Source organism: Schistocerca serialis, chromosome 12, assembly GCF_023864345.2.
Source record: "Schistocerca serialis cubense isolate TAMUIC-IGC-003099 chromosome 12, iqSchSeri2.2, whole genome shotgun sequence".
Taxonomy (NCBI): domain Eukaryota; kingdom Metazoa; phylum Arthropoda; class Insecta; order Orthoptera; family Acrididae; genus Schistocerca; species Schistocerca serialis.
The window spans coordinates 110,356,045-110,383,446 of NC_064649.1; the positions used below are offsets into that span (position 1 = coordinate 110,356,045).

General features: G+C 44.8%; 1 protein-coding gene across 1 annotated transcript in view; it reads right to left on the bottom strand.

The window, feature by feature from the left end:
• The window catches only part of LOC126427975 (C3 and PZP-like alpha-2-macroglobulin domain-containing protein 8), an 829,074-nt gene that overhangs the window by 144,608 nt on the left and 657,064 nt on the right, over positions 1–27,402 (bottom strand). Inside the window, exons 12-14 of the mRNA XM_050089861.1 lie at positions 13,647–13,825; positions 13,501–13,595; positions 1,455–1,605 (exon numbers count right to left, since the gene is read on the bottom strand). Of these exons, the coding sequence (XP_049945818.1) occupies positions 1,455–1,605; positions 13,501–13,595; positions 13,647–13,825 (425 nt within the window). The remainder of the gene's footprint in view (positions 1–1,454; positions 1,606–13,500; positions 13,596–13,646; positions 13,826–27,402) is intronic.

Below are 27,402 nucleotides of genomic sequence, written 5' to 3' on the forward strand. Positions count from 1 at the left end.
CCCAAGTGGGTGTTTTAGGTACTGTCGTGGCTAATCTGCACATCAGTAGCAGACAAATCACGCGAGAATCGGGAATCTCAAAAACGTCGGTGTTGAGAATGCTACATAAACATCGATTGCACCTGTACCATATTTCTATGCACCAGGAACTGCAATTTCGACGACTTTGAACATCGTGTACAGTTCTGCCACTGGGCACAAGAGAAATTACGGAACGTGACACATTTTTTGCACGCTTTCTATTTAACGACGAGGGGTCATTCACAAACAGCGGTAACGGAAACCGGCATAATATGCACTATTGGGCAACGGAAATCCACGAGGGCTGCGACAAGTGGAACATCAGCGACGTTGGTGGGTTAATGTATGCTGCGGCATTACGGGAGGAAGGATAATTGGCCCCCATTTTATCGATGGCAATCTAAATGGTGCAATGTATGCTGATTTCCTACATAATGTTCTACCGATGTTATTACAAGACGTTTCACTGCATGACAGAATGGCGATGTACTTCCAACATGATGGATGTCGTGCGGTTGAAGCGGTATTGAATAGCATATTTCATGGCAGGTGGACTGGTCGTCAAAACACCATACCATGGCCCGCACGTTCACCGGATCTGACGTCCCCTGATTTCTTTCTAACGGGAAAGGTGAAGGATATTTGCTATCGTGATCCACCGACAACGCCTGACAACATGCGTCAGCGCATTGTCAATGCAAATGCGAACATTACGGAAGGCCAACTAGTCGCTATTGAGAGGAATGTCGTTACACGTATTGCCAAATGCATTGAGGTTGACGGACATCATTTTGAGCATTTATTGTATTCATGTGGTATTTACAGGTAATCACGCTGTAAAAGCATGCGTTCTCAGAAATGATAAGTTCACAAAGGTACATGTATCACATTGGAATAACCGAAATAAAATCTTCAAACGTACGTACGTTCTTTATTTTAATTTAAAAAATGTATCTGTTACCAACTATTTGTCTGAAATTGTGAGCCATATGTTTATGACTATTACAGCGCTATCTATCACAAAGCGAAAAAAGTGGTCCAACTAAAACATTCATATTTCTTTACGTACTACACGAATATGTGAATGTGGGTTCCTATTTAAAAAAAAAATCGCAGTTGATATCCGTTTGACCTATGGCAGCGCCATCTAGCCGGCAAACCATAGCGCCATCTGGTTTCCCCCTTCAAGCTAGACAAGTTTCGTTCTTTATAGTTTTTTCGTTTGACGCTTATTTCGTGACATATTTGGCCCAGTCACTATCAATGGACCACCCTGTATAGTGCTTCCTAGATTTATCAATCCGGAACCTTCGTTTCACTTTGAATTACCCTACCAGTGGCTGTCACGAGTGTGAACTAAAGTAGCTAGCAGGGGGCCTGTAATGAAGTGGGTGCAGAGCAGTGTGCTGGAGCAGAGAGGTGGAGGTACGCACCTGTCATGTTCTTGACGCCCGGGCTGGTGACAACTACCCTGACGACCAGAGAAGTGGCCCCGTGCGGCCCCAGCCTCAGCTTCTCGCTGACGTACAGCAGGCCCGAACTGGCGAAGTGGGCGCCCTCGGTCAGCGACAGCAGCGCCGTCACCTGCAAAGTGGAACGGCTCTGATCCGTGTAGTGCCAAACCCTGTAGTCCAGCAGGCATACATCTCATCTCTACAAACCTCCAGATGGCCATGGGTTCCTTGTAGCTCACCGCATTGGACACTACTATCAGAATGCCGGCATCAGAAGCATCATCAGCTCTGAATTGGGACAACTCAGATCTGTGAAGCATCAACTATGCAGTCCATAAGGTACATCTAATCTCCTGAAATCTCCTGCTGGGCATGGGGTCCTACAGGTGTCCATCCAAGAGACCACTACTTCAATGCACATGACAGCAGCTCCATCACCTCCAAAGTGAGACAGCTCTGAACTATCAAGCATAAATCCTATGGAGTATTGGTTAAAAACAGTCTTGGTTGCAATTTTATTTTTTTTTATTTTTCAACGACGCGTTTCGCCTTATTTAGGCATCTTCAGGTTATCTAAATAGAAAACAGAGAACAAATACATGTGTTTAAGAATCGCGATCGCGTTGTGCAGACTTGGATAACCTGTAAGCATGTATAAACAGATCACCTATTGAAAATATAAACATATCACCTATTGAAAGAGCAAATACCTTAATTTAGTATTTCCTAAGCATCCTTTAGTCAGTGTAGCCAAAGGGCATCGTCGAATACATGACGCAGTATTGAGTGTTACATGGGCGGCCTCTTTATTTGAAATTACGGTCCCGTGTTTTTGATGATCTCGTTCTAGTGGTATATGATACGAAAAATCTGTTTATGTACTGCATCTGTGTGTTGTATAATACACCTTGTTTGGCTGGCTCTGAGCACTATGGGACTTAACTTCTGTGGTCATCAGTCCCCTAGCTTAGAACTACTTAAACCTAACTAACCTAAGGACATCATACACATCCATGCCCGAGGCAGGATTCGAACCTGCGACCGTAGCTGTCGCGCGGTTCCAGACTGTAGCGCCTAGAACCGCTCGGCCACTCTGGCCGGCAATACACCTTGTTTTCTCATTTTAAATTTACCTCCTTCATTTATACTTTACTTCGTCAGAATTTTAGGATAAGTTATGCACAGGTGTTGCCCCTAGTAATTCCAACGTATCAATGTTTTATGTGCATTACATTTATAAAGCTTTAGTGGGTATATATATCCAGTTTACGATCTCTCATTTTTAATCATTGCTGCGTCGCAGCGCCACCTCTTGAGGTGATTCTGTATTAGTCTTCAGTACTGGCACACGACGCTGTGGCGCATTATGCTTACTACCTGAGCCCCCATCTTACTCTGTTACTCGCTCCTGTGAACGGGAACGCGTTATGCAGATCTTGGTGAATCTCGCGTCCGTCTAGAAAAGGTAATGATTTCACTATTTTATATTTCTAGTTTTTACTTAGTTTAACGAAGGCGATGCTGGCCTGATATATTCGACGATGTCCTTTGGCTACACTGACTAAAGGATGCTTAAGAAATACTATATTAAGGTATTTGCTCTTTCAATAGGTGATATGTTTATATTTTCAATAGTTGATCTGTTTATACATGCTTACAGGTTATCCAAGTCTGCACAACGCGATGGCGATTCTTAAATAGATGTATTTGTTCTCTGTTTTCTATTTAGATAACCTGAAGATGCCTAAATAAGCTTAAACGCATCGTTGAAAAATAAAAAACTAAAATTGCAACCAAGACTGTCTTTAACCAATACTGTTAAGCACTGGTTTGCTTTTATGCCACATATGGACTGGAAGAATTTCAGTCCGATGGAGGTTAGTAAGACATGTGCCCATTCTTAATTTTTATGATGGCCTGAATCCAGTGGGGGATGCTCTTAATGGTATGTCTGTGGAGGATTGGCAACCCATTCATCCCCAAGGCCCAAAACATGAGAAGGTAGTGATGTTGGACAGTGGGGTCTGGAATCAATTTTATGTTCCAGCTCCTCCCAAAGGTTTTCTGCTGAGTTGAGGGCGGGCCTCTGCTCGAGACAGTCCTTTCCATAAATGTTATTATCAACAGGCAGTTACCTCAGGGGTACGATTTATGACACGGTGCATTGTCACACTGATACAAGTCACCGTCTCTGAACTGTTCCTCAAAAGTACACAATGCTGTAAAATCTGTTCAAGTCCTTCTGCATTTAAGCACAATGACTGGTCTATGTCCTAACAGTGAAAACAACCCTTATATGGGAGCATCACACACTGTGTGCTTCACTGTTGGCACAGCTCATGATGGCGTGTAACGTTCTCCAGGTGTTCAATAAACCTAAAGCTTTCCATCGAATTGCCACAGGGTACAGCGTGATTCATCAATCCAGAAACCTCATTTCCAGTCATTTGCTGTCCAGTAGCTTCGCTCTTTACACCACCGAAAGTGTCAGTACTAATTACAGAAATATGAGGCTTATGAGGAACCGCTTGACCATTCTGCTCCATTTTTTAACTCCTTACGCAGCAGTCATAGTGCAAGAAGGACTGCTCGTAGCACTTTGGAATTCACAAGTGAAACCTTCTGCTGATTTCATGCGATTTGTTACAACCAAGTACATGAGGTCTGCTGGTCTTGGGTCGGCTGTGGTTGTTACTTCGTGGTTCCACTTCACAATCACATCACAAACAGTCGACTTGGCAGGCTTCGAAAGGGTTGAAATGTCCTAATGCATTTGTCATTCATAAATACGAGGGCAGTTCAATAAGTAATGCAAGACATTTTTTTTCTCGGCCAATTTTGGTTAAAAAAACCGGAAATTTCTTGTGGAATATTTTCAAACATTCCCGCTTCGTCTCATATAGTTTCATTGACTTCCGACAGGTGGCAGCGCTGTACGGAGCTGTTAAAATGGCGTCTGTAACGGATGTGCGTTGCAAACAACGGGCAGTGATCGAGTTTCTTTTGGCGGATAACCAGGGCATCTCAGATATTCATAGGCGCCTGCAGAATGTCTACGGTGATCTGGCAGTGGACAAAAGCACGGTGAGTCGTTGGGCAAAACGTGTGTCATCATCGCCGCAAGGTCAAGCAAGACTGTCTGATCTCCCGCGTGCGGGCCGGCCGTGCACAGCTGTGACTCCTGCAATGGCGGAGCGTGCGAACACACTCGTTCGAGATGATCGACGGATCACCATCAAACAACTCAGAGCTCAACTTGACATCTCTGTTGGTAGTGCTGTCACAATTGTTCACCAGTTGGGATATTCAAAGGTTTGTTCCCGCTGGGTCCCTCGTTGTCTAACCGAACACCATAAAGAGCAAAGGAGAACCATCTGTGCGGAATTGCTTGCTCGTCATGTGGCTGAGGGTGAAATTTCTTGTAAAAGATTGTTACAGGCGATGAAATATGAGTTCATCACTTCGAACCTGAAACAAAACGGCAATCAATGGAGTGGCGCCACACCCACTCCCAAGAAAAAGTTTAAAGCCATACCCCCCGCCGGTAAAGTCATGGTTACAGTCTTCTGGGACGCTGAAGGGGTTATTCTGTTCGATGTCCTTCCCCATGGTTAAACGATCAACTCTGGAGTGTATTGTGCTACTCTCCAGAAATTGAAGAAACGACTTCAGCGTGTTCGTAGGCACAAAAATCTGAACGAACTTCTCCTTCTTCATGACAACGCAAGACCTCACACAAGTCTTCGCACCCGAGAGGAGCTCACAAAACTTCAGTGGACTGTTCTTCCTCATGCACCCTACAGCCCCGATCTCGCACCGTCGGATTTCCATATGTTTGGCCCAATGAAGGACGCAATCCGTGGGAGGCACTACGCGGATGATGAAGAAGTTATTGATGCAGTACGACGTTGGCTCCGACATCGACCAGTGGAATGGTACCGTGCAGGCATACAGGCCCTCATTTCAAGGTGGCGTAAGGCCGTAGCATTGAATGGAGATTACGTTGAAAAATAGTGTTGTGTAGCTAAAAGATTGGGGAATAAGCTGGTGTATTTCAATGCTGAATAAAACAACCCCTGTTTCAGAAAAAAAATGTGTTGCATTACTTATTGAACTGCCCTCGTACATACATGCACTGTCCAAACAGGCCTTGAAGACCCAACGGTGCTGACCGGCCGCCGTGTCATCCTCAGCGCTTAGGCGTCACCAGATGGAGATACGGATAGGCATGTAGTCCAAGCACACTGCTCTCCTGGCCGTCACCAGTTTTTGTGATCGGAGCCGCTACCTCAGTCAGGTAACACCTCCATTGGCCTCACAAGGGGTGAGTGCGGCCCACTTGCCAACAGGACTCGGCAGACCCGGATGGTGATCCATCCAAGTGCTAGCCAAGCCTCACAGAACTTAACTTCGGTGATCTGACAGGAACTGCTGGATTTGTCATTCAGGTGTGAGCCGTGGTTAAAATTGCTGTTTTGAAGAGCGCGCCGCAGCGAGTAGTGTGAAGTAGTCACCCTCCGTTTCTGGCGGTGGCGCCATTGTGGCAATCGCAGCTTTGGTGTCTCCCTCTGGTGGGAAAGTTTGCCCGTTCACGTGCATTTGAGGGACGCTATGAGCTCGCCAGTCGGTCAGTCTGGGTCAGTCTCTTGTCCCCAGCTTGCTAGTCTGTCTCTCGTCCGCATTTGTTAGGCAGTTAGTGTCTGTCTCTCGTTCGGAGTCCTTGTATGTCTGTCGTTCGGATCGATCTTTAAAGCCAGATAAATGAGAGTCTTTCCACTCCGCCACTAAGGGAACTCAACGAGTGGTCGCCCGGTCGGGGGCTGAGTTCCTGCATCTGAGTCTGCGCGTTAGGCCGCCAGTCTGCTCGAGTTTGTTCAGGCAGTGGTCATTGTCGGTTGGATCGATCGGTTGGTCGGTCGCGCACTGAGACATAAGATGACTTGTCCGTCTTGAGCGTCGGCGCATGTGAGGTCGCCACGTGATTCTAGTGGGCCGCGCCGTACAGCGAGGGGTAGTGGCTTCGCGGCCGACACGAGAGCAACAGGAGCGAAACCACGACATAGGTCTGGCCGGGGCGAGCTGCGACGCCGTGAGATGGGAGATCGGCGCGCCTTCCTGCGTCCGTTGAAGCGGCTGGCAGCGGACGGTTCGTGAGAGCGATTTGGGGGTGCTACGCCAGGTCTTCTCGAGAAATCGCAGTTTATTAGAAGTTAAGTGATTGGTGATATGTTGTTTAATTTACTTGTTAAATTCTACTTGTTTTCTTGGTGAGGTCATCAGCTGCTTTGTTTTGGGGTCGTCCCGCTATTCTTATCATTTGCCCACCTGCAGGAAGGTGGTTATTTATGAATTGGGTGGTCCGTTTTTTTTTCCCTTGTGGAGTAGGGGTGGGTTAGAGCAACCTGCAGTTCGGGTTGTTCGGTAATCTCGCTATCAATCTACCATACGTTAATAGCTGCCTCTGTCATGTTTGTCGGATTTGGTGTGTTAACGAATTTATTGCCTGGAGTGTAACGGCCTAATTCCTGAAATATGTTTCTATCTTGCCCATCATCTTGAGAGGCGGTATATGTGTACTGTAGAGCATGTTTGGCCAAACTTGTATAATTTTATGTAAGATTGCATTTCATAGGCTTTTATTTAAATGATCATTTTAGTATATAAAGTTGCCACCCTTCCACCATAAGACTTTTCTTAGAAGTTAAAATCATGTTGCACCTGCGGTGGCAAGTTAATCCTTTAATTTTAGTGTTTTGTACCATTTACATCCCTCCTACGGGGTGCACAGTTTATGTGCTTGTGTGAATTGTTAAAACTTTTACTTTAAGGTAATCTGGTGTGTTTTAGTTTTGCACCAGTGTAGTCTTTCAGAGGCTGTTGTGAGCAGTCTTGACTACGGCCATGTCAAAAGGGAGCGGCGGGGTTCTCAGCCCTAAATCTCTACACTCAAAAATTTGTTTCTTTCTGCCCCTGAATAAATTGTAACTTGATATTTAGAGGGTACTTTTTGCTTAAAATAAAAAAAAAAACATTTTAGGAATAAAATTCCAATTTGTTAAAAGCAATTTCATTTTGGTTTCATCAGTTACTCCATGGCAACTACTTCCACGCTCACAGACTGTGATTAAATGTGTTAATGTTCTTGATGAATCGCTAGTGAATAAGGTAAATTCTTAAGAAAAAGTTTTGAAAGTAAATTCACGGTTCAAGGTGATTTCAAGTCACCAGTACATGTTCGAACTCACTGAGCTCTCCTGAACAACCCATTCTCTTGTCACCGCTTCTCTGCTGACAACACAATGATAACCACCTCGTTTTTCACTGGTAGGTCCAGCTCTTGTGACAATTAGTGGTCACTTCCACATTACATTTGGGTCTCCACATACTTTTGATAAAATAGTTTATATCTGGTCTCTATAAACCTGGGCATAATTTCCTATAGCTCAGCATCCACAAGACCGCAGTTCAACTAATAATAGTCTCTAGAGACCGAACTGAACGAGTAGCTAATTGTTTGCTACCAGGTAATGCAACTCAAGGTGTAAAAATTTCCGGATCTTACAGTGGTTCGCTTCTTGCTTTTGGATTGGTAGCTGTGTGACGAGATGAAAGCGGAAATCACCATCAGTGACTGCAGTTAAATACTTGTTCAAGGAACAAAAAAAGTGATCGAACATATGTTTTGGGTGAATATCGTCCTAGCTGCCTTGCAGGAGACATTACTGAAAAACGTGTTGAAAAAGTCGCAAAATTTGATGTTAACTCACTATGAAATGAAAGTGCACGAGTAGCAGGGCATTAGGTCTGTCGTGCCGTCAGGAATGACAATTAGGATTTTACATGATAAGTTAGTGGCGAAATAAATTTTGGCTCTGTAGGTACCATGATTTCTCTCGGTGGAAAATAAACTTCGAAACTGAGTTTGGAGTCATATAGACGAGACTTTTAGCGTCTACATGTTATCGTCTATGATCTCTTCATCACTAGACTCTAGAAAATCTGTACTGGTATCTAAAGTAAGGAGTTAGGGTTCCATCATGCTCCGCGAGCTAGGTCATTAGAGATGGAGGACCAGCTCGGACTAAGGAAGGATATCGGTCACACCCTTCCAGAGGAACTATCGCAGTATTCACAGAAAACCTGCATCCGGATGGTTACAGGAGATTTGAACCAAGGACCTCCAGAATGTGACACCAGCGTCTCAACCACTCCGCTCCTTCCGCTTAATAGCCCGGGAAACACGCAACAATCAAAACAATCGATTGCTTCTCGTGAATCTGTTCCAACGTGTCGAAAAGTTGATACTCATAGACTTCTTAGAAAATGGAACAGCTTTGACAAGAAATTGAAGAAAAAAATGACTGCACTTGGAGAAGAAGAAAATACTGTTTCAACGCGACAACGCAGCAGCTTGTTCGTCATGAGCTCTAGTGTCGAAACTGCGTGAAGTGCGTTATCGCTCTTTGCTGCAGCACCACATTCGATCATCTGGCTTGCTGTATTTATTTTCCAGTTCCCAAGTATATAGGGAGGGATCGCCAGTAATAAATTCTTCTCAAATGGAGAGTCATCCCTGAGAACGAGCTATATGTTAATGTGAACACCACAATGGAAATTGAGCCAACTCCATGTTAATAATTTCCAAGAGGGCAATTTCAAAACTTAAACACAATGATTCATGCAACTAATATTGTTCTAAAACTTTCACTAGTGCAATAGTGAAGATAAACTGAACGAATAGTAGCCTTGGGACTACGTGAGCAGAATAGTTGTCCATTCTATAATTATGATTATAGAGTTTCTATTGGGTATAGGATTAGTGAACTCTTCTATTTACGATGGTAATCCCAAAAGTAAGGTCTCCTATTTTTTATAAGTACATAGACCTGTTTATTTCTATAATGGTTTACATCAGTTTACAGCTTGAACATTTAGCTGTTTTTCGACATAATCACTATTTCTGTGGATTCACTTTTGTAGACGCTGTGGCAGTTTTTGTATACCCATGTCATACCAGCTAGCCGCCATGCTGTTCAGAAAGTTATGAACCTTTTCTTTCACCTCGTCGTCGGAGCTGAACCCCTCTCTGACCAAATGTTCTTTTAACCTAGGGAAGAGGTGATAGTCACTGGGTATCAAGTCAGGACTATAGGGTGTGTGGGTGATTGTTTTCCACTGAAACTGTTGCAGGGGAGCAACGGTTTGCCGAGCGATGTGTGGGCGAGCGTTGTCATGGAGAATCTGTACGCCCTCGCTCAACATTCCTCTTCTCCGGTTCTGAATTGCCCGTTTGAGTTTTTTCAGAATCTCACGCTACCTGTCAGCGTTAATTGCGGTCCCAGTGGACATAAAGTCGACCAACAATGCCCGATCCCAAAAAACGGTTTTCATGACTTTGCCGGCAGACTGTGTTTTTCGAATTTCTGCGGCTTTGGCGAAGATGGATGCCGCCACTGGCGTGATTGTTGCTTGGTCTCTGGTGTATGCCCAGGTTTCGCCACCCATGACAATTGAGTCCAGAAAGTTGTCCTGGCCGGCCGGTGTGGCCGAGCGGTTCTAGCCGCTTCAGTCTGGAACCGCGCGACCGCTACTGTCGCAGGTTCGAATCCTGCCTCGGGCATGGATGTATGTGTTGTCCTTAGGTTAGTTAGGTTTAAGTAGTTCTAAGTTCTAGGGGACTGATGACCTCAGATGTTAAGTCCCATAGTGCTTAGAGCTATTTAAACCATTTGAAAGTTGTCCTGTTCGGCTACAAGGTGGTGAAGAAATGCGCGGGAAGCATCAACTCGTTGCCTCATGTGGTCCTCAGTCAGCATGCGCACGCCTTCCGGTAGTTCAATGTTTCCTTTAAAATTCTGTGAGAGGTGCTTCGGGAAACCCCAGGAACCAACGTACAGAGATCATCCAGGGCGATCCGCCGACCTTCACGCATGCTTTGCTCAACCTTCAACACTGTCTCCTCAGAAACTGACGGTCTCCCGCTCCTTTGTTCGTCGTGAATTTTGGTCCGATCAGCTGCAAACTCTCTACACCACTTACGAACGTTTTAGACGTCCATGCACGACTCACCATACACTTCCGTCAACTAGGGACTGTCTCCCGCTCCTTTGTTCGTCGTGAATTTTGGTCCGATCAGCTGCAAACTCTCTACACCACTTACGAACGTTTTTGACGTCCATGCACGACTCACCATACACTTCCGTCAACTAGGGACGGATTTCAATCGGCGCAGTGCCCTTTGCGTTCAAAAACCGAATAACTGCGCGCAATTCGCACTTGGTGGTAAGATCCAACGGGAGCTCCATTCTCGACGGCTGCCAAGCCAAGACTGAGCGCCTCAGCGCGGCGTGCGCATGTTTACACACAGCGCGTGAAGCACTCTTCATAACAGTGTGACCAACTGCCACACAAACAGAGTTCTGTACTTATATATAAAAAAAAGTAGGAGACCTTACTTTTGGGATTACCCTCGTACGTTTAGAAGTCAGAGGTTGTATTCTTCACTCAAATTCTGTTTTCTAGTGTCGAGGCAACACACATATTTCCCCAAGACTTGCCGACTCCTGATTTTCAACTTTTACCGCTTTGAAGTGCCCTCCAATGTTAAACGTCTCTGATGTATATAATGCTTTAGGTGACAGAACTGTCTTTTTATGTGGCTGTTTAGCATTGCGCAGTATTATTTTCTTGTTGTAGTTGTTCTATGTGATTCCAAACTCCTTTTGAAGTGTCGCGTTTTTTTCTAGATTTGCTCTACCATCCAGTCCTAATGATGTCTCCAAGATATTTGAAGGAGGGTAATTGCAAAATCGCCCATTTTCAGCGTCAAATAGGACTTTACCGTTCTTTTGATATTGATATTCCATACAGTGGGTTTTCACACAAAATATTTGGTGACCTCCCTCTGCTGCTATGTTGAATAGTTTTTCTATGACCTGTTTTGATTATTCTGATCATTGCTAAGTCATCAGCAAAGCTCTCATTTCGCACCTTGAATTTACGATGTTTATACCTTTCATAAACATCTTGCTCCATTAATAAATGGTAATTTTATAAATGAAAAATCACTATAATAATGCAAGTCTATAATAGAATAAAAATATCTCACTAAAACAACAATATTGATCTTTAAAATATGTTTTAAAACTTATATTGTTGTTGTAAAGTATATTGCTCTTTTCCCTGTATTGCTCCACTCCTCCGGTGCATTACCTTATCCCAAGTTTGTGAAATGTTATTTCCACTGCGTTGATAAATAATTTGTTTGTGTTACCTTCCATTTTGTTTTCCCAGTAGAGCATTTCCATATAGGTAATAAAGATGGTAAAGATACAATATCCTCCAATGTTAAATATTTACACTACTGGCCAATACAATTGCTACACAAAGAAGAAATGCAGATGATAAACGGGTATTCATTAGCCAAATATATTATACTAGAACTGACATGTGATTACATTCTCACGCAATTTGGGTGCATAGATCCTGAGAAATCAGTACCCAGAACAACCACCTCAGGCCGTAATAACAGCCTTGATACGCCTGGGCATTGAGTCAAACAGAGCTTGGATGGCATGTACGGGTACAGCTGCCCGTGCAGCTTCAACACGATAACACAGTTCATCAAGAGTAGTGAGTGGCGTATTGTGACAAGTCAGTTGCTCGGCCACCATTGACCAGACGTTTTCAATTGGTGAGAGATCTGGAGAATGTGCTGGCCAGGGCAGCAGTCGAACATTTTCTGTATCCAGAAAGGCCCGTACAACACCTGCAACATGCGGTCGTGCATTATCCTGCTGAAATGTAGGGTTTCGCAGGGATCGAATGAAGGGTAGAGCCACTGGTCGTAACACATCTGAAATGTAACGTCCACTATTCAAAGTGCCGTCAATGCGAATGACCGAGACGTGCAACCAATGGCACCCCATTCCATCACGCCGGGTGACACGCCAGTATGGTGATGACGAATACACGCTTCCAATGTACGTTCACCGCGATGTCGCCAAACACGGATGCCACCATCACGATGCTGTAAACAGAACCTGGATTCATGCGAAAAAATGACGTATTGCCATTCGTGCACCCAGGTTCGTCGTTGAGTACACCATCGCAAGCGCTCCTGTGTGTGATGCAGCGTCAAGGGTAACCGCAGCCATGGTCTCCGAGCTAATAATCCATGCTGCTGCAAACGTCGTCGAACTGTTCGTGCAGATGGTTGTTGTGTTGGAAACGTCCCCATCTGTTGACTCAGGGATCGAGACGTGGCTGCACGATCTGTTACAGCCATGCGGATAAGACGCCTGTCATCTCGACTGCTAGTGATACGTGGCCGTTGGGATCCAGCACGGCGTTCCGTATTACCCTCCTGAACCCACCGATTCCATATTCTGCTAACAGTCATTGGATCTCGACCAACGCGAGCAGCAATGTCGCGATACGATAATCCGCAATCGCGATAGGCTACAATCCGACCTTTATCAAAGTCGGAAACGTGATGGTACGCATTTCTCCTCCGTACACGAGGCATCACAACAACGTTTCACCAGACAACGCCGGTAACTGTTGTTTGTGTATGAGAAATCAGTTGGAAACTTTCCTCATGTCAGCACGTTGTAGGTGTCGCCACCAGCGCCAACCTTGTGTGAATGCTCTGAAAAGCTAATCATTTGTGTATCACAGCATCTTCTTCCTCTCTGTTAAATTTCACGTCTGTAGCACGTCATCTTCGTGGTGTAGCAGTTTTAATGGCCAGTAGTGTAATTGATAGTAGACACATTACTGCGTTATTTGTTGTGGAGGGATACAGTCTGGGTGCATGTTGTTTAGTTGGTTGCCACTGAGACAAGTCGGTTCCTCATCCATCAACATTCAATAACAGCCCAGGCGGAACGTGTTGTCCCTTGTGAAGGAAATAATTTGCTTTAGAAAAAGAAAAAAGTCGTCTCCATTCGTTCAGTGGGTTCTTATTGAATAGCCTCGTAGCTTCAGTAATCGGGAGAAGAGGCTAGTTCCTGGAGCTACTCACGTCCATGCAGGAGGCGGCGCTGTTGGCGATGCGGACGTCCACCTGCGCCGTCTCGCCCACCCTCAGCGTGGGCGGCAGCGAGAAGGCGACGCCCAGCGGCCGGAAGACGGTCAGCTGCAGCGGCGCCGACAGCCGCAGCCCGCGGCCTGAGCCTGGCGTGGCGCCCGGGGGCGGCGAGGCGCCGGGGGCGGCGCCAGGGGAGGAGGCGCCAGTGGGGTGGGCGACGCGGGGCGGCGGCGGTAGCGGCAGCGACAGCGCGCGCACCGTCCACTGGCCCGGCTCTGGGGGTGCCGCCGCCCACGTCCGATGCTGCTGCTGCGAACCGCTGCACAGTGCGGCGTCAAACCATGGTGTATCAGTCACGGATACCACTGCTCGACTCTAGTAGTGGCACAATGAGGATTCTAGCTACTTGTAAGTAAAGTAATGGAAGTGTATTGGTTTCAGTCAGCTCTCCTGTATCACACTGTGCATCACTGCGTAACTACTCTAACCTACACCCATTTGAAGCAGATTACTGTTTTCAACCATTGCTCTCCCTCTACAGTTTCCACTGGCTGCTGTGAAGGACCAGTATGGCGCACTCACATTTGTTTTCATTTATTTATCTTTGATGTGAAACATTAACTCCCTCTTCGCTCAAACTTCCTTACCTGACAAAATACCATCAGATTCAAAATGCTAAGAACTAAACCATGCTTAATACTTAGAGTCTATAACAGATACATCCTGTCTGTACATGTTTGTCATCCACCATTTGTTTTGCTTGTGATGTCATTGTACCAGTGTTGGGGTATGCATGTGACTGTTTTAAATCAGTATTGCATGAAATTATAAACTGGTGTAGCTCTAAAATGAGTACAGGTATGGTGTTGATTCAGGTGAAGAGGTTCCACAGCACCACTGTGTCCCAAAGTGAGACAATAAAAGAATTATTATGTAAATTGGAGGTGGAGGGGCGATAAAGGAAAGGAAAGGGAAGGAACCAATGAGATCAACTGCATCAGGAATTTTCACAGGATCAGCAGTCATGAGCGAGAATGTGTCCCGGACCAGGACTCAATGAGATTTCCTGCTTGCTAAGCAGTTGTATCAACCACTGTGCCACTCGGACACAACGTTTGTCATAGTTATGTAGACTGTCTCAGCACACCTCTCGGCCGACCCACTGTCACACCTAGTGCCACCTACCCACAGTCCCTGTTTGTGTCCTCTATACTCACTGATTTCAGATTCCTGCTGGAGGTGGAATGTAAATGAGCACACACACTGAAGGTTGTGGATTCATTCCCATCAGCTGTATACTATGGGATCAAAAGTATCCGGACACCCCGAAAAACATACGTTTTTCATATTAGGTTCATCGTGCTGCCACCTACTACCAGATACTCCGTATCAGCGACCTCAGTAATCGTTAGACCTTGTGAGAGAGCAGAATGGGGTGCCATGCGGAACTCACGGACTTCGAATGTGGTCAGGTGATCTGGTGTCATTTGTGTCATATGTTTGAACATGAGATTTCCATACTCCTTAACATCCCTAGGTCCACTGTTTCCGATGTGATAGTAAAGTGCAAATGTGATGGGACACATACAGCACAAAAGTGTACAAGTTGACCTCGTCTGTTGACTGACAGACTTCTGACAGTTGAAGAAGGTCGTAATGTGTAATATGCAGACCTCTATCCAGACCATCACACAGGAATTGCAAACTGCATCAGGATCCACTGCAAGTGGATCCCAATACTTGGAATTTATAGTCGAGCAGCTGCTCATAAGCAACACATCATGCTGGTAAATGCCAAACGACACCTCGCTTGGTGTAAGGAGTGTAAACATTGGACGACTGAACAGTGGAAAAACGTTGTGTTGAGTGATGAACTGCAGTACACAATGTGGCGATCCGATGGCATAGTATGGGTATGTCTAATGCCCAGTGAATGTCATCAGCCAGTGTGTGTAGTGGCAACAGTAAATTTCAGAGGCAGTGGTGTTATGGTGTGGTCGTGTTTGTCATGGAGGGGTCTAGCACCTCTTGTTGTTTTGCATGGCACTATCACGGCACAGATCTACAGTGATGTTTTGAGCACCTTCTTGCTTCCCAATGTTGAAGAGCAGGTTGGGGATGGCGATTTTATCTTTCAACACGATCGAGCACCTCTTCCTAATGCACGGCGTCTGGCGGAGTGGTTGCACGACAATAACATCCTTGTAGTGGAGTGGCCAGCACAGACTCCTGAGCTGAATCCTACAGAACACCTTTGAGATGTTTTGGAACGCCGACTTTGTGCCAGGCCTCAAAACATCTCAGTGCAGCACTTCGTGAAGAATGGGCTGCCATTCCCCAAGGAACCTTGCAGCACATGGCTGAACGTATGCCTGGGAGAGTGGAAAGTGTCATCAAGGCTAAGGGTGAGCTGACACCATATTGAATTTCAGCATTACTGATGGAGATCGCCATGATCTTGTAAGACATTTTCAGTCAGGTGTCCGGATACTTTTGATCACATAGTGTATGTATGGATTGGGTTGTTGGGGGAGGAGACCAGACAGTAGTGTATGTATGCATGGTATCTGTAGAGAATAAAACTTTTAGAATATAAGCGAAAATCTGTATTTAACCGAAAGATGCAAGGTATGTGGAAGATGCTGTCTCAGATAACTCACTAATAGCCTCATAGTTATTGATAATAAGGTCATGTTTATGCCAAAAGAATCCAAAAAGCCTTAGAAGTCCAGTGATGAGTGAAAGCAAGAGCTACAAGAGCATCAAAAGGAAATTAAAAAGCAGTGGAAACAGATTATGTAGATGACATATCAGGCATATCAGTGCACAGTATTATGTAGAATTCACCAAAGCTCATTTAACGTACACGTGTAATCTGCTACAGGTGGTTGTCTGTTTTATGAAATATGCCACTGCTGATTATGGTATCCTCACCGATGACGGATCTATGCAAACAGTTAAACACCTCTTGAGCCCACAAACTCCTGCTACATGTTATAAACATGTGATTTATGTATTCTGTAACCATTTTGACATTCCATATCACGATAGTATTAGAGAGGTTGAGAGTTAAATAACGTATTAATAATAAACACTTTTTATGATATTGTGTCGACATTTTCATGGAAAACCTATAGCATTAAATCCCAAATTTCAGGCACAGCGGCTTGCTTTGTTTTGTTTACGTTAACAAACTGTGATTCGCACTGTACAACTTTATGCTCTGATACTTACTGGCAGATTAAAACTGTGTGCCGGACTGAAACTCGAACTCAGGACCTTTGCCTTTCGCGGGAAAGTGCTCTACCAACTGAGCTACCCAAGCACTACTCACGCCCTGTCCTCACATCTTTACTTCTGCCAGTACCTCGTCTCCTACCTTCCAAACTTAACAGAAGCTCTCCTGCAAACCTTGCAGAACTAGCACTCCTGAAAGATAGGGTATTGCGGAAACATGGCTTAGCCACAGCCTGGGGGATGTTTCCAGAATGATATTTTCACTCTGCAGGAAAGTGTGCGCTGATATGAAACTTCCCGGTAATTTATTTCTGCAAGGTTCGCAGGAGAGCTTCTGTTAAGTTTGGAAGGTAGGAGACGAGGTACTGGTAGAAGTAAAGCTATGAGGACGGGGCGTAAGTCGTGCTTGGGTAGCTCAGATGGTAGAGCACTTGCCCGTGAAAGGCAAAGGTCCCGAGTTCGAGTCTCGGTCCGACACACAGTTTTAATCTGACAGGAAGTTTCATATCAGCGCACACTCCGCTGCAGAGTGAAAATCTCATTCTGGAAACATCCCCCAGGCTGTGGCTAAACCATGCCTCCGCAATATCCTTTCTTTCAGGAGTGCTAGTTCTGCAAGGTTCGCAGGAGAGCTTCTGTAAAGTTTGGAAGGTAGGAGACGAGGTACTGACAGAAGTAAAGCTATGAGGACGGGGCGTAAGTCGTGCTTGGGTAGCTCAGATGGTAGAGCACTTGTCCGCGAAAGGCAAAGGTCCCGAGTTCGACTCTCGGTCCGACACACAGTTTTAATCTGCCAGGAAGTTTCATATCAGCGCATACTCCGCTGCAGAGTGAAAATATCATTCTGGATTATGCTCTGATATGTGGGTGTTCTCTCTTCTCTCATGAACACTGTGATTAGAGATGGCTGAGCGATCCAATGAGGGGCATTCTGTGTGACCTTTTGTCGGAAAGCATGGGAAGTGCTAGTGGAGGCTGGGTCGCACTGAGTCTAAGTGAGTGGTCAACAAAGCAGCTTGTAAATGTCAATGTAAATCATTGAAATACACAGTATGACTTTAAAAATTGTACTGCAACACAAAGAATATTCTTGGCTGATTGTTAATGCAAAAGGAATGTCATAATGTGGAAATGTTTTTGCCTGCCCCTCTCTGTCGCATAATCTATGGGTGTACTGTTACTTCATCACTGTGTTTTATAAAAGAAAATACAAAAGCAGTCTCTCAAAGTTATTGTTTTCTTACCAGAGCTACCCCAATTTGTAATATTTGTGGAGTTTACAGTAGAGGAATCACAACAGAAATGTCTTTCTTGAACTTCTTTTCTGCAATGCTCTCCCAGGCATCACGTAAAAAAGGAGAATGTGCATTGCCAGGTAATATTTTATTACATCTTGGCAGTGCTCAGTTGTAGAACTGGCATCCACCGCCTTTATTAACAAAACAGAAAAAGAATCGAGCAATTTTTCAGACTGCACATTGCTTTCACTGTTTAAATGCAGTAAATCATTTCAATGACTATCTTTTCTTTTGTGTTGCTGGCCAAAGCCCCACATGAAAAGTAAATGCGGCAGAGACTAATTTTTTAGTCAACTGTTACTTATGTGACACTCTGGCCAGGCACAGAGCAACCAATGTGAAATGTCAGATTATGGTCTGTCGGCACTTTTAAATTCGAAGGGCGTTTGAAAAGTCCGTACAAAGTCCGACAGATGGCACCACTGGCGCTTATCAAGGTGATGTTTAGTTAGCAGCATCTTTGGAAAGAACACACACCACGTTTCAGCCATATTGGTCTATTTCTTTGTGCTTGGCATTCATGTGAATCAAGGAAGTCGAGTGATTGTCAAAAAATGGACGAAAAAGAATTTCAAGAATTTCGTATGGTGATCAAACATTACTTTATGAAAGGCGAAACGCCTCAGGAGACTAAATAGAAGCAGTCTGCACCTTCGACTAGAACGGTTTATAAGTGGTTTCAAAATAATCGGAGTGGCCATATGGGCACAAGTGATGCTGAACTTTCTGGACGCCCTGTGTTGGTTACGACTCCAGAAATCATTGATAAAATCCATGATATGGTGATGGATGACAGAAGAGTTAAGGTGCGTGAGATTGCTAGTGCTGTGGGCATCTCGGATGAACGGGTACATAATATTTTGCATAAACATTTGGACATGAGAAAGCTATCTGCAAAATGCGTTCCACCATTGCTCACGCTTGACCAAAAACGGAATAGTGTGAAGTGTTGCAAGGATTTTTTGCAGCTGTTCAGGAAGAATCCGCAGGCCTTTAAGCGTCGTATGCTTACTGCGGATGCACCATGGATACATTAGTATACTCCTGAGACCAAACAACAATCTAAGCAATGGGTTACCAAGGGAGAATCTGCACCAAAGAAGGCGAAGACCATTCCTCCGGCCAGAAAGGTTATCGCGACTGTCTTTTGGGATAATCCTCATCGACTATCTGGAAAAGGGTAAAACTATTACCGGTGAATATTATTCATCCTTACTGAACCGTTTGAAAACTGAGATGCAAGAAAAATGCCGGCGATTGGACCGCAAAAAATTCCTTTTCCATCACGACAGTGCACCAGCACAAACCTCAGCAGTTGCGCATGGACTACTCAGTTAGTATATTTTGCTTATTTTTTTCATAGTTCCACACAACTTCTTCCTGTTTTCTCGATTGGTCTGTGTTCAGTTTTTCAAGGCCTATCCACTGTGCCAACTTATAACTAAATCTGAGGGGGGTGCGATGGGGAGGTTCCCTTGTAAGCAGGTGCATTAACCACTGAGCCATCTGGGACGCAACGTTATCGCAACTGCACGGACTATCTCGGCACGCCTCACTCGTCACCGCTGATTCCGCTTAATGTCCCGCTGACAGCTGACAGCAGTCATCCACATTCACTTTACATACAGTGTTTCGCAGCTGCGGGATCTGTATGGGGTCTGTTCTTTCAAAGGAAAAGACACCGTGCATTCCCATAGCAGGTATTTCTATTGGTCACTAACAAGGGGAGGCCGCCAATTGTGAAATTCAGATTCGATTCATACTGCGCATAATAAAAGCTCATGGCCAGAGGTGTAATGTGGCAAAGCACCAAGATGCACTTCTCAGCCGTTGTCGAGAAAATCGACAGTTAAAACAAACCGTTGCGGTGAAATACGAGGTGTGGCTAGAAAAAAACCGAACGCAATAAGGCTGAAAGTCACGTGACTCTCGCTCCGCCTACTGCTCGAGTTTCATCTGCCTCCTGCACTCAGTCTGCCCGTGGCGTCTGTTTTAAGTAGTTGACGTTTTGTCTGTGCGTCGGAAAATGTTGAGTGTACAGAAAGAACAGCGTGTTAACATCAAATTTTGTTTCAAACTAGGAAAATCTGCAAGTGAAACGTTTGTAATGTTACAACAAGTGTACGGCGATGATTGTTTATCGCGAACACTAGTGTTTGAGTGGTTTAAACGATTTAAAGATGGCCGCGAAGACACCAGTGATGACACTCGCACTGGCAGACCATTGTCAGCAAAAACTGATGCAAACATTGAAAAAATCGGTAAACTTGTTCGACAAGATCGCCGTTTAACAATCAGAGCAGTGTCTGAGTTAACAGGAGTTGACAAGGAAAGTGTTAGGCAGATTCTTCATGAAAGTTTCAACATGAACAAAGTGTGTTAAAAAATGGTTCCAGAGTGTCTCACAATTGAACAGAAGGAACGCCGAAGAATGATTTGTTCTGACATCCTGGAAAATATTGAAAGTGATCCCACCTTCTTACAAAATGTTATTACTTGCGATGAATCGTGGTTTTTTACTTACGATCCCGAAACTAAACGCCAATCGATGCATTGGAAAACTCCTGGTTCTCCACGACAAAAAAAAGCACGAATGTCAAAATCGAAATTCAAGGCAATGATGATTGTTTTTTTTGACATCAAAGGGATTGTGCACATTGATTGGGTACCAGACGGACAAACAGTGAATCAGCATTACTACATTAGCGTCCTGGCTACACTACGTGAGCGAGTACGGAGAAAACGGAACGATTTGTGGAGAAAAAAGTCATGGATCCTTCACCAAGACAATGCCCCAGCTCACAGTGCGTTGTCAGTGAAGACATTTTTGGCAAAACACAACATTCCCATCTTAGATCATCCACCCTACTCACCTGATTTGGCCCCCTGTGACTTTTTTCTTTTCCCTAAAGTCAAGTCAGCTTTGAAAGGAACTAGATTTGCGACTGTTGAAGCAGTAAAAGAAAAAGCGACGGAAGTAATGTATGGACTTACCGAAAATGATCTGCAGCATTGCTATGAACAGTGGAAAATTCGTATGGAGCGGTGTAGAGACCGAGGAGGAGAGTACATTGAAGGAGATAACATGAAATTGTAAATAATTGTAAATAAATGTTTTTTCCAGCATCACTCCGGTTTTTTTCTAGCCGCACCTCGTACTCTCTACGACTAATGACTTTCTACGGCGTCGTGGCGCAGCGGTAAGCGCTCGGGTTCGTGATCCGACAGTCGCCGGATCGAATCTCGCGCCATGCAATCTTTTTTTTTGCTATTTGTTTTTTGTTATTCAAATATATATATATATATATATATATATATATATATATATATATATATATATATATATATATATAATTCCCAGCAATCAGTTGCAACAATTATACATATAATAAGTTGTTGAAAGTCGTTTGTCGTGGAAAAATAATACTTGAAATAAAACACAATATCACAAATAATATTCAAGTGGATACAATTTATTAAGAAGTTCGGTATACACTCGCACATAATTAACAATTAGTGACCAGAAGTAGCTGGAGTATCGCACGGACCAGAGTGATAGTTACCATAGGAACATGGAAAGCAGAAAACAGCACGACATTGAGCGCATTTGATAAACGATGCGTTTTTACAAAAACAATTGTTGTTGAAATTATCTGTTGGGAAACACACCTGATTGACATTCTGAAAAATTGTTCTATCGTTCGTCAGGTTTGATGCATACCACGAGTATCGTATCATATCGCCAAGAATCGGAGAAGACAATTGTGGTGGACGATGGATTGGATTTTTATACAATCATCTCTGGAATTGATGTCACGGTTTCGACCGATTAAAAAAGCACAATTTTGAAGGCGCTTGATCAAATTTTTTACCTGCCGGTAAAAATACACGTCATACGGTTGGACGAGAGGAGTACACTTTGGAGGAATGACTTTTTTAGTGCACGTTGGTAACTTCTTACCGTCCTGGAATATCTCATAGTATAACGCCGGGTTCGTTTGCCCACCCCAAGAGTCGATCAGAAGGAGAAATTCTTTCTTTTGTACGTATGGTTGCAAGGCATTACGCAAGAAGTCCATGAATAAACCCGTTGTTAGTTTACCGGATTTGGAGGATGTAATAACAACGCTGGTATATTTCTTGGCGTACTCGTCGACTGTCTTCTGCACTCTGGGTCCAAACGTACCTGTGGACTCTTAGAGGCATACGAAAACAAGAGGCAAGACTCGACCAGACATCGTGATTGAATATTGTGCCGTATACGAATACGTCACCTTGTTCATGTCGTGTCGGGTTACCAGGACAGCCTTTGACCCTTTTTCAGCGAGAGTTCTGTTGAGCGTGGACTGATACTGGCACCCTGACAAATAAAATATAAAAATATAGTTTATATAAGAAATATACGAAATCTGTGTTGTCAATCACATATCAGATGATCATATTCTATCATCATGTCATATGACATTTGTGAACAGCTCTTTACGTACCTGTTTGATCAGTATTAATTACGAAATCTTTGTCGAAGTTAGTTATCAACGTTCGCGTCTGGATCCGAAATGTGTCCGCTGCGGCCAAAATTACGTCTTGGGTAGCCGTCTCTTTCCGGGAAACAAATTTTGTGATTTTCCGTTGCCGAATCCCATGCTTCTTTTTAAATTCGGTGACCCATTTTTTGAAGCTTTGAAGTTGAAATCAGGGAACTGACTTGCAGCGCCCAAGGCCCACTGCTGCAGGTTTCTGGTAGTAACTTGCTGGAAGTTTTGTCGAGCTTCTGCGAAGCAATCATGCACTCATGAATCGATGGTACAATATTTATCAAATTTGCTACCGCCACGTTTGATTTGCTCTTCCCACCTGGATAAATAGCCCATATTTGTCAAACGAGAGCACCCCTTTTTTTTATAGAGTTTTGAGACTCCAGCCTGGATGTTCTTTGGCCAAATTGACAGCTCTAATTTTGTAATCCAGAGAAATATAGTCGTACCCTTTTTTATTCTTCTCGTCCGGCTCGTATTCGTCTTATGATTCGTTGGCAATGGGACTCGTGTCAACGTCTTCGTAGGCATTATTATCGTCGATTTCATTAATGTCTATCAGTTCCTCATCATGAACGAGGGTTTTTTCGGCGAGCATTTGAAGCGTATTCTGGAACATTTCTTCCCCAATTACCATGGCTTCTTCGTTGATTGATGATGACGGTTCTGCTGCGATGCGGTTACTGTTACGAAGGAGGCTTTCAAAATACACCAACGCAACTTTCAATTGTTGTTTCGCCACTTCACTGTGTATAGAATCTTCTTCGACCACACCACTTTCATGCGAAGGGCCCGGATCGCTCTCCAATTGGACTGCCTCCATTTTTCCGTTTGTTTAACAGGGTGTACCAAAGCTCTCACGTACGCACTGATTTTCGACGACGTTATAAGTTGCGCTAGGGACCGCATCTACCTTCTTTCGAAGTTAGCAAAAATGGTTCAAATGGCTCTGAGCACTATGGGACTCAACTGCTGTGGTCATAAGTCCCCTAGAACCTATAACTACTTAAACCTAACTAACCTAAGGACAGCACACAACACCCAGCCATCACGAGGCAGAGAAAATCCCTGACCCCGCCGGGAATCGAACCCGGGCGTGGGAAGCGAGAACGCTACCGCACGACCACGAGAGGCGGGCTTCGAAGTTAGCAGGCAACTATGCTGTTATGCGGCGGCTCATTTCGGCCCATTCAACATCTGTCCTTCAAGTGTAACGAGCGAGCAACGGAGTTTATATTTCATACCTGCCACAGCAAATTTGTGTTCGTGGGGTCTCTATTCTAATTCGAACGTTTGACTTACACTATACGTATTCGTTTCGGAATATCGTTTCTACGTCTTCCGTTAACTATACGTGGTTAACATTATGAAGACAATTAATAACATTTGTGAAACACAACTTTGTTTTTGTGGAAAACATAATGATGTTCGAAGTCGCCAGTTTTTCCACGACAAACGACTTTCAACAACTTATTATATGCATAATTGTTGCAATTGATTGCTGGGAATTATATATATATATATATATATATATATATTTGAATTACAAAAAACAAATACTAAAAGAAAAGGTTGCATGGCGCGAGATTCGATCCGGCGATCTTCGGATTACGAACCCGAGCGCTTACCGCTGCGCCACGACGCTGTAGAAAGTTGTTAATCGTAGAGAGTATTTCACCGCAACGGTTTCTTTTAACTGTCGATTTTCTCGACAACAGCTGAGAAGTGCATCTTGGTGCTTTGCCACATTACACCTCTTGCCATGGGCTTTTATTATGCGCAGTATGAATCGAATCTGAATTTCACAATTGGCGGCCTCCCCTTGTAAGAATGGGTCACAACAGTACTTATGTGATTTGCAGACTAGTAATTATACGAGGGTCGTTCAATAATGCCCCACATTTCTTTTTCTCAGAACATATTTATTGTTAAAGCACAGAATTTGGTGTCAATATACATTACTGGCCATTAAAATTGCTACATCACGAGGATGACGTGCTACAGACGCGAAATTTAACCGACAGGAAGACGATCTGTGATATGCAAATAATTAGCTTTTCAGACCATTCACACAAGGTTGGCGCCGGTGGCGACACCTACAACGTGCTGACATGAGGGAAGTTTCCAACCGATTTCTCGTACAGAAACAGCAGTTGACCGGCGTTGCCTGGTGAAACGTTGTTATTCGAAATGGCTCTGAGCACTATGGGATTTAACTTCGAGGGTCATCAGTCCACTAGAACTTAGAACTACTTGGACCTGACTAACCTAAGGACATAACACACATCCATCCCGACGGCTGGATTCGAGCCTGCGACGGCAGCGGTCGTGCGTTTCCAGACTGTAGCGCCTAGAACCGCTCGGCCACCTCGGCCGGCGAAACGTTCTTGTGATGCCTCGTGTAAGGAGGAGAAATGCGTACCATCACGTTTGCGACTTTGATAAAGGTCGGATTGTAGGCTACCGCGATTGCGATTTAACGTATCGCGACATTGCTACTCGCATTGGTCGAGATCCAATTACTGCTAGCAGAATATGGAATCGGTGGGTTCAGGAGGGTAATACGGAACGCCGTGCTGGATCCCAACGGCCTCGTATCACTAGCAGTCGAGATGGCAGGCATCTTATTCGCATGTCTGTAACGGATCGTGCAGCCACGTCTCGATCCCTGAGTCAACAGATGGTGACGTTTGCAAGACAACAACCATCTGCACGAACAGTGCGACGACGTTTGCAGCAGCATGGACTGTCAGCTCGGAGACTGTGGCTGCGGTTACCCTTGACGCTGCATCACAGACAGGAGCGCCTGCGATGGTGATCTCGACGAAGAACCAGGATGCACGAATGGCAAAACGTCATTTTTTCGGATGAATCCAGGTTCTGAATGGTCGAATCCGTGTTTGGCGACATCACGGTGAACACACATGGGAAGCGTTTATTCGTTATCGCCATACTGACGTATCACCCGGCGTGATGTTATGGGGTGCTAGCACTTTGAGCAGTGGACGTTACATTTCAGTTGTGTTGTGACCAGTGGCTCTACCCTTCATTCGATCCCTCTGAATCCCTACATTTCAACAGGATAATGCACGACCGCATGTTGGAGGTCCTGTACGGGCCTTTCTGGATACAGATAATGTTCGACTGCTGCCCTGGCCAGCACATTGTCCAGATCTCTCACCAATTGGAAACGTCTGGTCAATGGTGGCCGAGCAACTGGCTCGTCACAATACGCCAGTCACTACTCTTGATGAACTATGATATCGCATTGAAGCTGCATGGGCAGCTGTACCTGTTCACACCATCCAAGCTCTGTTTGACTCAATGCCCAGACGTATCAAGGCCGTTATTACCGCCAGAGGTGGTTGTTATGGGTACTGATTTCTCAGGATCTATGCACCCTATTGCGTGAAAATGTAATCACATGTCAGTTATAGTACACTGTACTTGTCCAAGTAATACCCGTTTATCATCTGCATTTCTTCTTGGTGTAGCAATTTCAATGGCCAGTAGTGTAAAATCAAGAAGCGTTTCCGACGTGTTCGATCGGACAAGAAAACAGCGGAAATCTTGCTCCCACAAGATGAGGCACGCCCACACACAAGTCTGAGAACTCGGGAACACACAGCCAAATTGGGTGAGACATCATTGCCTCATCCACCCTACAGTCCAGACCTGGCACCCTTGACTTCCACCTCTTTGGGCCGGTTAAAGGTTCTCTACGGGGAACACACTTTGAAGATGACGAGAGTATCAGTCTTGCAGTGGAAACATGGCTACGCGTGCAGGACAAGAGCTTTTACCAGCAGTGAATACATTAGCTTATGGCCATAGACCGTGTTGGAGACTACGTAGAAAAATAGGACATGTACAAGACATGTTGATGTATATTGTCACCAAGTACTGAATCTTAACAATAAATACGTTCTGAGAAAAAATATGGAGCATTACTTATTCAACGAACCTCGTATAATTACTAGTCTGCAAATGACGTAAGTACTGGTGTAATGTTGTTGAGTACACCATCCTCAGTCACGAATAAAATTGGTTCAAATGGCTCTGAGCACTATGGGACTTAACATCTGAGGTCATCAGTCCTCTAGACTTAGAACTACTTAAACCTAACTAATCTAAGGACATCACACACATCCATGCCCGAGGCAGGATTTGAACCTGCAACCGTAGCGGTCGCGCGGTTCCTGACTGTAGCGCCTAGAGCCGCTCGGCCACTCCGGCCGGCTCAGTCACGAAAAGAAATATCTGATATTGGAAGGGACGGTGTCTTTTCCTTTGAAAGAAGAGACGCCATACAGATCCCGCAGCTGTGAAAAACTGTATGTGAATTAAATGGGGACGGCTACTGTCAGCTGTCGGCGGTACATTAAGCGGAATCAGCTGTGACGAGTGAGACGTGCCGAGATAGTCCGTGCAGTTGCGATAACGCTGCGTTCCGGATGGCGCAGTGATTTATGCATCTGCTTAGTAAGCAGGAGGTCCCGGGTTCGAATCCCGGTCCGGTACACACTTTCCCTCGTAGCCGCTCATTCTACTTAATGCCCCGATGCAACTGATAGCGGTGACAGCCCTTCAGTTTGCATATAGAAATATCAGCGTTGCACCTGCCTGGTAAGTAGGAGTTACTAGGTTCGAAACCCGGTCCGGTACACATTTTCACTCGTCGCCGCTAATTCCACTTAATGTCCCGATGGAACTGATGGCAGTGACAGCCCATCAGTTTACATATAGAAATATCAGCGTTGCACCTGCTTAGTAAGCAGGAGGTCCTGGGTTCGAATCCCGGTCCGGTACACACTTTCACTCGACGC